Below are 11,515 nucleotides of genomic sequence, written 5' to 3'. Positions count from 1 at the left end.
ATGATCTGGAGGATGACCTACTCCTAGAAGACTTGCTCCCTGACCTTCCTGAGCTTCCAGAACTTCTATCACTATACTTTGAATAAGCACTCCCATCACTTTCTGAAGGTTTTTCCTTTTTGTGATAAGATGATGAACTCACGGTTGCTTTAACATTTGTTAAACTGTATGAGCTTTGGACAGGCAGCAAATGGGTTGTTTTAGCTTTCATCTCCTGAATTCGCTCATAAGAGGGCTTCCACGGCTTCTGCCCAGGCTTCCACCTAGAAGGGGGAGGGCTGTCACTCAATGGTATTACAGGAATGTTTTCTGCTGCCACTGGCTGTACTAGCACATTTCCATTCTGTGGCATCGATGGCCTTAAAGGTTCTGTCTTTACTGGCTTATTTTCACTCAGCTGAGCAGGTTTTTTGGGGGATATTGATGTTGTTCTTTGAGGCCCTGACCTAGAACTAGATCTAGACTTTGATCTATTGTGAGAACGAGATGAGGACTTTGACACAGCTCTTGATCTAGAGCTCCCTCTAGAATCTGATCGTGAATGAGACTTGGATCTGTAGGAGTCTCTACTGGAATGGGTTGAAGCACTCCTGTCATCCTGGTCTGATTTAGACCAGTCCTGCTTGGATGAGTGATTAGAGGATGAGGAGGAGGTGCGAGACCGCCTTTCTCTAACACAGGAAGACTTCGTTCGGTGGGTGGGAGATCTTGAGGGTTCCAAATCAGGCATAACTGTTCTTCTCTTCTTTGTCTGTCTGTGTCTTCTGCAATGTTTCTGCTTTTTAGCTTTTTTTTTATGCTTAAACTTCTTTTCCTTTCTGCGTTTCTTGTGGTGACCATCAGAGTGTCTTGCTGTACTCAGATCTGAATAGTATCCATTATAGGACCATGATCTGGATCTCTGGGACAAGCTTCTTTCATCCCATCGGCTTGAACAGGGGTCACTTAGCCTGTAAGTAGAGGAGCATAATGTGCATGTGATTATTTGTGAACACTTACTGCGTCTTAGAAACACACTTCTAACTGACAAGAGTACCCAATTCCATCAACACTTTAACATAAACCAGAGTGATGACAACTATTAGCAGACTCACAAAAGATTCTTGTTTTATTTTCACTTCATGTGCACTGGTGTTTTGCCTGCATGCATGTCTGTGTAAGGGTGTCAGATCCTTTGTTACTGGAGTTACAGACAGTTCTGAACTGCCATGTGGGTGCTGGGAATTAAACCCAGGTCCTCTAGAAGAGTAGCCAAGACTCTTAACCCCTCAGCCATCTCTCTAGTCCCAAGACCCTTATTTTTAAGTAAAGCAAAGACTCTGAATGTTTGTGAAAATCATACCAACTAACTAGAAGTTCTGTGGAGACACATAGCTTGCAATACGATGCACTAACAACCTTCTTCCTCTAACAGCAATTCCTGAGAGGGTGTGAAACCCAAGTCCCAAGCAATCTTGCTGATGAATTACTTGTTTCTGTGGTACTGGGCATCATACTCAGGACCTTATGCATGCTAAGCAAGCATTCTATTACAGAGCTAGTTGACTCAACTTTGTTTTCTTATTTCATCTTTTTAAAAAAATTCATGTACACATGAATGCTTATGAGTGCAGGTACATACATGTGCCCAGATCACCTCAGGTATCATTCTTAAGAACACTATTTTCTTTGAAAGCATCTCTCATTGGCCTAAGGTTCATCAGTTGACAGCTGCCCAGCAAGTCCCAAGGATACTCCAGCTCTGGGATTATAAAGTGCTCATTGCTACACCTAGCTTTTCATGTACATTGTGGGGTCCATATGCTTGCAAGGCAAGCACTTTATCAACTACTATCTTTCTGTGAAGACAGGATCCTGTTATGTGGTCTAGGCAGGCCTGGATAGAAAGCTGGCTCTTCTTTATTCTGGAGCCTGTGCCCTTAAGAACCAGACACTGCACACTGCAGGGAACCACTGTTATCTGAACATGCTGAAAACACAATAGTCTTTGGAGTCGGAAATGAACTCCCATGCTTTGCAGGCTCTCTTTACCAATCCACACACCTGTGAGTAAGGAGTGTGTCAAGTAGACATCTAAGGATGTCGTGCGTGAGACCTGATCGCTCCTGCAATCAAGAGTCCACTCACACTCTCAGCAAAAGCAAGCAGCACCTGACTGAAGTGCCTTGGTCTCAGCGGCAGCAGTGCTGCTCCTACTAGCGGATGTCAGGCAGTGACTCTCCAGCACTAGCGCTCTGCTCCAGGCTGTGCTCTGCTCCAGGTGCTTACTTGTCTCCTTTGCTCCACTTCTCTCCGCTCGGTGGCCTGTAAGCTCTCAGTCTCTGCATCTCCTCCTTCCAGTGAGGAGGAGTTTCACTGCTGTCATCGTCTTCGGACTCGGAGTGAGATCTTGACCTTGGAGGTGTGTGATAGCGCTTTAAAACACAGAAAGGGTAGTAACTTCTAAAAATGCCTCTTGTAGGACAGAGTAAGGCAAAAAATCTAATGAAGGCATCGATTTAAGTATCAATTTAGGAAAGCAGGAAGTTATTTCAAATACAAGTCATCAAGAAGCAAAGAAGGCAAGACATTCACCTGGAATCCTGAAGTTTCCTTTGCAGTCCTAACACATTCATTAGCCTCCATTACTCAGAGACCAAAATTTCTCAATAAAATACTATTTCATGGATTATACCACTGAATGATTAAATTCAATGGCAGTACCTTTCCAAAACTTTGGGAAATAAAACAATTCCTTGAACGAGAAGAATATTCCATCTAAAACTAAACCTCTGACTTTTAAAATAAAATGTTAAAAAGTTAATATTTAAATAAACAATTTGATAGAAGAAAGTTTTAACATACGTACAATTGTGCCTCTCCCTTTGATTTTCCGTCCAGACTTTGATACAGATGGTTTCTGATCACTTACAACAGGTGTAACATCTGGAACGTTCCTGAAAGAGTTCATGATGACAAATTAAAAATGCACAAGAGCCAGAACATCCTCAACACTCAAGTCCACAGCTACAGTCTCTATAACACCAAGTTTCCTATTTCATGACATGAAATTATATGAAATTCAAATGTCAACATCCATAAAGTTTCATGGGCACAGCCACATCATCCACACACCAACACATCACCACACACAGATCACACATGAGCTACACACATGACCCTGCAAAAAGGAGGGATGTGAACTCTCACTGTAGACTTCAGATGACAGTTCTAACAAAGAACACTAACTTGAACTCTAGATGGAGTTATCCTGCTCCAGGAAAATTCCATTCATCACATTAGCAAATATGTATTTGGAAGAAAAATAAGGTTGGTTTTTTTTTTTTTTTTTTTTTTTTGGGTATTGCTTTATTTTGCATTTTTTAAAATGAAAACTGATAGAGGAAGCCAGGTGCATCAACACACACCTGTAATCCCAGCATGTGAAGGAGTTTAGGTGACACAGCAAGACCCTGTCTCAAAAGTAAACAGGCAAAGAAAAAACAAAACAACAACAACAACAAAAAACTGTTGAAGGGCTGAGGCACAGCTCATTGGAATTCTTGGCTTTCTAAGGAACTCCTCACAGGAATGTACGACTTATATCACACACTGAAGCACTTTTGCTCAAATAAACACACTTTTCTCTCCTCCCTCTCCACCTCCTTCTTTAGAGCCTAGACCTTGTTATGGTGGTCATGGACATCAATCCTGCAGTCAAATAATCCTATCCATCACTAGGGCTACACGCATATGCCACCATGCCCGGCTTGTGTCCTTTTAATATTTCTGAATTTAAGTCTAATATACAAAGTACATTACATATTATTTTCTGAGACTAAATCTCAAGCCACAATTCAGGGAAACTACAGTAATATTTATTATACTAAATTGTATCACTTGTCACCATGTAATTAATTATCTTTGCACTACTGAAATTGAAACTGATGTCACTACTCAGTTGGATCCACAGAGCTCAATGAACTTGATAACCCATTCTGAAAAGACACCCCTTTAACAAAGGGCCAATGCAGCATCAGTAATATAACCTTCCCTGACCTCAGGTAAGCACCTCCCTCCCTGGTGGGTATGGCAGCATATACATACCTAATACTCTAGAGGATAAAGCAGGAGGATTCCAAGTTCAAGGCTAGCCTGAGACACATAGCAAGATCCTGTCTTAAAAAAAAGCAGACCAAAACCACAAACCATAGCCTCCTCATTAACTTGCCCCATTTCTTTTACCTATTCATCAGGTATTCAAGTGTGGGTTTTGAAAGGGAGGTACACGCTGTTCCTTAGACTAGTGACTACCCATAACATTGTTCTGTGTACTCTGAGCATGAGTCATGGGGAGTGAGTGTAAAGCTGCAATGAACTGATGAACTTATCCATCAGAGATAGAAAATTTGCAGTGTGATAGCTAACCATCACTCTCAACTTGACTGGATATCCAATCCCTACAAGACTGCGCATGCTAACTATCCCATGTTCTAGGGCCAGTGCAGATAGAGGAGAAAGGAAAAGCCAGCTGAGTGACAGCACTCCCTCCTCCTGCTTCTTGTCCTGTGCTGTGGGCTGCCCCATGGCATCCCCTCTGAAATGAAACCATGAGAAAGGTGCTTCTGTCAGGTACTGGACACAGCAGAGAGGAGGAACATGCCCATCAGCCTACTTACTGTTCAGGCTCCACAGCGGTAACAGGCATATCTCTTCTAAGTAAAAATCGGTTCTCGGGAACGGGAGGAATCTCTTCTGGGCGGACAACGGGCTTTTCTCTTTTAGTGTTTGAGTCCACTGATCTTTTCTCATTCATATCACTCCTCTCAGAATAACTAAAATATATCAAGTCACCAATTTAGACATTAATGCTAGTATTTATAAAATGAAGGCATATAAAAACAAGACCAAAACTCACACTCATCCTCAGTGTTTTCACAAATATATAAAACAACACAGCAAAAAAAATCCAGAGCTAAGAAATTTTTCAAAGGAAAAATTAAAAAGAGAAAAAAAAAAATCAAGTGCTAAAGTTCTGAAATTGAAATTGCCAATGATCTTAATGTTTTCACTCTTTAAAAATGCGTTTATCTATTTCCTGTGTGTGCTACTGTGTACATACCATGATGTACATGTGAGAAAACTACTTGTGGGAGATGGCTCTCTCTTCACAATGTGTATCCCAGGAATCAATTCAGTGAGAAGTCACTGAGCCAGCTCAATGGACCAAGTTTTACTTTAGGGAGAATCAGTTTTCTTCAGGGGTGTGGACTCTGCTTTATGTTCCACAGGGTGGCCCTGTATCCCTGCACGTTCAGTAAGCTCAGTAGGTTATTGAAAGAAAAACAAATCAAGAGGAGGGAATGTAGTGGGTAGGAGAATTCAAAGGAGGGATTAGGAGGTGGAAGATCAAATTACTTTGAAGACATGTATGAAATTCTCAAAGTAAAAAAATACTGTATTTTAAGAGAAAGACTTTTCAGGGATTGGAGAGATGGCTCATCAGTTAAGAGCACTGGCTGATATTCTAGAGGACAGGACCTGGGTTCAATTACTAGCACCCATACAATAGCTCACAACTGTACAAGATCTGTCATCATCACACAGGCATACATGCAGGTAAAACATTAATGCACATAAAATTTAAAAAATAAAAAAGATAAACACAGCCGGGCAGTGGTGGCGCACGCCTTTAATCCCAGCACTTGGGAGGCAGAGGCAGGCGGATCTCTGAGTTCAAGGCCAGCCTGGTCTACAGAGTGAGTTCCAGGACAGCCAGGGCTAAACAGAGAAACCCTGTCTCAAAAAATAAAAAAAATAAAAAAAAAAAAAAAAAAAAAAAAAAAAAAAAAAGATAAACACATACAAGAGGCGGGGGGAATGAATTTTCAGGCATTAGGCCTAGCAAGATGGTTCAGTAAATAGAGGCCTTTGTTGACTAAGGAGCTATCTGGGAGAAAGAGAGAAACAACTGCAAGCGGTCTTCTGATTGCCACACACAGTATACTACATATATCTTTGAATACACAAAACAAAAAACTTTAAAACTTAAAAACAAACAAAAAGAATTTCAAGAATTACCTTCACCTGAAAACCACACCAATTGATGCCTACGCCACTCCTAAATTGTTACAGGCATCAGTTTAAAACCCAATGTTCCTTGCCTCTACAAGTACAACAAGAGTGGTGAGCTCACAGGAGTCTCTGTGCTGGGTCAGCAGACTTGCACTTACCCTTCAGGGCTTGCTGTGCGCTTCCTCCTCGGTTCTTCTGAACTGCTCATGTCTTTCCGTCTCTTTTTAGTGTGTCTGACTTTTGGCCTCCTCTTATGTCTCCTCCTCCTGACTCTCTCTTGTTCAATTTCACTTTCTGAGGATGATTCTGAAGAGGAAGAGGAACTGGAAGAAGAGTCCGAGTCTTCTGAATGTGTTGGTTTCTTCCTTTTTTTCTCAAAAACTTTTGATATTAAAAAAAAAAAAAATCAGTACTTGAGCCCAGTACACACCATCGAGTACAAAATGTGACTGCTGACTATCATATAATTGCTTCATGAATAGCAAACTAAAAATAGCTTGTATAATGCCCAAGCTCTTACCCACCATGAAGCCTATATTTTAAGTAAATGTGACAAGTAATGAGAGCTAAACAGAATAAACAAATGTCAATGGAGCAGAGAGATACAGGTAGCTTAAGATTACACTGGAACAGAGACCTAAAGTAGGTAGGGGCACACAGATACCTTAAACAAAGAGTGCTCTATACATGAGGGCAGGCACAAAGTCCCTAGTGTCTGAATAAAGATCAGTGTAGCTGGAAGGCAATGAGTATGGGAAAAAGTTGGAAAGACAACAGAGAGCTACTGCCTCTGTGCTGAGAGTACCACTGTAGGTGTCTGTGCAGGAGGGATGTGGATTACATGTCCACAAGAGGGTCACTCTAGTGCTGCTAAAGACAAATAAAACAAGGGCATAAGCAAGGAAATTAGCGGGGACACGCCTGCTGATAAGTGATCATAGAAAAATAGGGAGAGAGGTAAGGTAAGCAGTTATGGGGTACTGCAATAATCCAGGCATGAGACGGGGGCAGCTGGGGAGTAGCAAGGAGGAGGAGCTGGAATCATCTGCTGGTGGAGGGGCTACAGCACTGCACAGAGGCACCAATGCTCCCACTATCCACACACATGCTTTACATCTCTCTGTCCTAGATTCCCCCACCCTCTGAAGGCTCTTACCATCTTTTGTCAACTTTGTGGCAAGCACCCCACAGTCAATAACTCGGACATCTGCATAAGGTCTGCTTGCAGCATCTGTTTTGAGGTTTTCAATCTGTTCAATTACTTCAAAACCAGATATTACCAGTCCAAAGACAACATGAACCCTGTCATAATATAAATCCAAGAAGTAAATTAGTCTGGTAATAATTATGTTATGAACATAATTGGGACAATTGCTGTAAAAAAATATCTACCCACATAACTGCAAGCAAACCCAAAGTGTTATGGACCAACTAGAAGGGAATGAGAACTTGAAATCTACTTCCTAATAGGAAGCAGTGACAGATCATCTAAAGACAAGGTGGGACTCAGTCTCTGCTGTTATCACTGCAGTGGTGGCTAGCCTTTCCAGGACTAAGAATCTGGTAAGAGAGGACTTCATACAGAGAAGCCATCTCAGCAGGTATGCTCAGAACCACATGGTTGACAAGCCCACTCACAGGCCAAAATGAGACAGGCTCTCAAAACTCCTATACCCTGTGCCACTTTGGGAAGAACTTGGCTACGAAAGACTAACCCAGGCCAGCAAGTCTTTCAGGATCATGAAACAATTCTCTGAGATTTAACAACTCGATGCTTACCCATCCAGGTGCGGAGCAGGCTTTGTAGTTCTGTACAATAAACATCAACACAAAGATGGTATCAAAATGATGTATTCAGATGAAGAAAGCAGAGGATTTAAACACAGCATGTAGTGAACAAGGAAGTAAAGATAAAAAGACAGAAAAATGTTAAGCATAATAAACATCCAACTTTAAACCAATAGTAGCCATTTTACTAAATAAAAAAACTAGACTACAATGAATTATAAAACCAACTCTATTAGAATGTATGTAATAGATTTGAGTTATAGAAAGAAATGTAAAGCATACACACTGAAATTAAATTTACTCTCAAACAAAAAACAATAATGGCAACAAAAACAAACATTAAAAAAAATTCCCAGCAGAGTGATGAGGAGGAAGCCACTGACAGCCCAGGTGAAGAACTGACAGCACTGGGCACCGGGCACCCCACTGGGCACCAGGTACCCCACTGGGCTCTTATCTGTTACTTAAGACTGCATTTCATTTCTAAGGCAAGAAGGGGAGGAGCTGGAGTCCCTTCTGTGGAGCTTCCTGCTCTTCTTTCACTCGAGGTGAAGCTTTGCAACTCACACTTTGAAAATGCAATAGGGAGGGACTTTCAAAATGCTGATGCCCTTCACAACAAAATGAAAAGTGACATCTTCGATTTCCATGGCCCAGAAAACACCCCTCCAGCTGCCCTGTGGATGCCTACTGTCAGTGTTGGGACACTGTGGGGTACACTTGGTTAAGGTATTTTGAACCCAAGTTGATTTTCCCATAACATTTTCAAAGATCTTTACATGTGGATTGTAATGCAAAAATTCAAAAGTGGATAGCTAGTGGTATTAAGATTACCAGAACCTTAATTACTAAGGGTAAAAAACAGAAGATATAGACAGGGTCACTAGGCTTTCAGGCCATATTAAAATAGTCACTTGTATAAAGAAAAACCCATCTGCATTTTAATGCCATTCTAAGACACATGAAGAGAACAATCTAACCTTTACAGCATGTCAAGAACATCACTGTACAAGAGATTGCAATGCTCACACTCACTTTAAGGATCTCCAGGTCTGTATGGAGACTATATAGATAGTATTTAATGTAAAACTTCTAATGGCAACTTAAGTCTCAGAACTTTAAATAAAGATCTGAGTTTTAAAATCACAAGTCTCAAATATTTCTTATAAAATTGAATAGAAATTCAAACCAGTATAATTTTAAAAATAAAAACAGGTTTAAAAGGGGGGAGGGGAGGGCGGGAAGAAATGAAGAAAATCTAACGAACTGGTGAGCCACATACACTATGAAGTGAGCATCCAGAAGTCATGGTGGACAACAACTGTAAAACAAAAATGCTTCCTGCATTGTACATGAGCTAGACAGAAACCCTTATGAGAAGGGTAGAGGTGCTTCCAGAAAGATAAAACTGTTCTGCCAAGCAGATGAAACCACATGGCTGTTTACTGACTAGATGTGCTCTTCCTTTCTTGGGCCTCACTCAGAAGAGCCTATAGATTTTTCTAGCACACAAAGTTCCAATTCAGTTGCCACCTTAGCTAACAAATGCTGTGACCACCATGTAAGGCAACCCTAGCACAAACAGTCATAGTCTGTCTGGCTGTAGCAACACATACTCAGCCCACCTGAGGATGAAGAATGCTCTTAGGGCATTCAAGCTTGGGACAGATGACTTGTCTCAAGTTGAGAATGAACTCAGGTCCCTCATGTGTGCTAAGCACATACTTAGCCACTGAGTGACACTGTACAGTCAGTCCCTAATGAAAACTTACCGATTAACAGTGTACCTAGTGCACTAAGTAGTAAAGAAGCACATGAATTGAAGACACTTTTCAATCTGCTCTCAGTGTCTAAACCAAAATCAATCATTTAATTTACTGTATCCTGCAATTCAGGTACAGAAATACCAATTTGCACCTTCATTGGGATAGAGAAGTATGTGGGGAATATTTCACAAAAAAGGAACTCTCTGGACCTGAGCCTACAGGATTCACTGCAACTATGCTGACAGTACACACAAACAACCGTAAATACCCAAAAAGGGTAACAGAAAGGCAGGAGAGACCATGTGCTCAGTCAAGTCTAATAAGTCTACAGAGAAGCCTCGCCCACCAACTCTTAGTTCAACATTCTCAATACTATCATGGCAGTGATACAGATGGAGTAAATTAAGTCTTAGAGGACTAGAGCAAAGGAAAAACAAACACAAAAAAACACAAAAAAAATTTTATAAAGCTTCAGTGCTCAGACATTTCTTTTTCTCCCATAGTCTCTCCCTCCCCTGATCTACCTAAGACAGTTACTGCAAAGGTTACTTAAACCACAAACCCTGGAAAGTAAAACCTTTGCTGCTGTTCCAAAAAATGAACAACACTTATGCCACCATCAGAGCAACTTTGGACCTTACCACTCCTAAAATCCTAATGTAAAACAGTGCCATGAAATGAAACTGTATTTTCAAGGTTAACCATAAGCAATGAACATCCTTGTTTTACATATATTGCTGCTACACACATATATTGCTGCTACACTGAACAGGCAGAAAGTTTTTTTTTTCCTTAAAATGTTTCAATACATGTAACATTAGGATTAAAGAAACAAAGGCAGAGAGAGAAAGAAAGAGAGAGAGAGGGGAGGGAGGGATAGAAGGAGAGAGGGAGAGAAAGAAAAAGAGGGAGAGAGGGAGAGAAAGAGAAGGAGAGAGAGAGGAGCAAGTGAGCGAGCAAGCCTTAGAGTAATGAGACATTACCTTTGGATCGCACGGTGTAACACTGTTTCTGCAAATTTTACACAAAAATGGCAAGAAATAAATTGTAATACACTTTTAAGACAAGACTGAATTTGTTTTAATATCAACATAACTTTGAAATTAAAATTTTAGAGTTTTATACAAAGCAAGAAAGCTTTTTTAAATAGAGGGCTCTAAATTTTCTTTCATAAGATATTTATGAAGAGATAAATTTTGTTTTGAGAAAGCCTTGTAAAGATCTTGGACTCATGGTATTTTAATATAGGGGTTGGTAACAGTTCATAAAACATTAAAGCTCCTTTTATAATCTCAGAGATTAACTATGCCATCTTTCTCAGTAAGATGATACATCTTGAGTATGAACAGATATACAAATCTAAGTACTGAGAAATTGGGACTTCTAGTAGAAGGCAAAGAATTTCCCCCCAAAACTAAGTTTAGATAATTCAAAACAAAACTTGAGGAACTTAACCAATTCACTTCATTTTCATGCTTCTGCTTTCCAAACCTTTCTTGGTTGTGCAGAACAGAACCCAGCAGAATGATTTGGTCAGAATTTGGACTATGCTCACTGCTCCATGCATGTACTCAAACTGTTATATCATTGGACAGAATTAACAGAAAACAGGAATAATGGTAAAACAGAGCTTTAAGGATCTTCCCTGAGGATTTAGGCAATAGAGGTGACAGCCTTAGAGAACAAAGTCAAATCCTGGCCAGAGGATTTTCATATCTAATCTGATTTTTCCTCTTATGAGAATTTTATTTTGAACAATAAACACTGAATTTTAACAAATCAAAATTTTAAAAAAATCAGTGACTACACAAACCAAAAACCCTTACACCTGAACAAAAATTTGATAGGATTTTAGATATATTAAATATTAAAATGTTGTAAAAGTGACTTAAAATCTCTCATATAGG

At 40.2% G+C, this 11,515-nt stretch overlaps 1 protein-coding gene across 1 annotated transcript in view; it reads right to left on the bottom strand.

Annotated features, from left to right (window-relative positions):
- Nktr (natural killer cell triggering receptor) overlaps window positions 1-11,515 on the bottom strand; it is a 40,103-nt gene that overhangs the window by 8,006 nt on the left and 20,582 nt on the right. Inside the window, exons 7-13 of the mRNA XM_031345750.1 lie at window positions 7,834-7,863; window positions 7,211-7,356; window positions 6,213-6,435; window positions 4,659-4,814; window positions 2,849-2,936; window positions 2,269-2,414; window positions 3-950 (exon numbers count right to left, since the gene is read on the bottom strand). Of these exons, the coding sequence (XP_031201610.1) occupies window positions 3-950; window positions 2,269-2,414; window positions 2,849-2,936; window positions 4,659-4,814; window positions 6,213-6,435; window positions 7,211-7,356; window positions 7,834-7,863 (1,737 nt within the window). The remainder of the gene's footprint in view (window positions 1-2; window positions 951-2,268; window positions 2,415-2,848; window positions 2,937-4,658; window positions 4,815-6,212; window positions 6,436-7,210; window positions 7,357-7,833; window positions 7,864-11,515) is intronic.

Source organism: Mastomys coucha, unplaced genomic scaffold (genome assembly GCF_008632895.1).
Source record: "Mastomys coucha isolate ucsf_1 unplaced genomic scaffold, UCSF_Mcou_1 pScaffold23, whole genome shotgun sequence".
NCBI lineage: Eukaryota > Metazoa > Chordata > Mammalia > Rodentia > Muridae > Mastomys > Mastomys coucha.
Note: the sequence above shows the minus strand (reverse complement) of the source record. Positions and strands in the feature narration are given on the sequence as shown.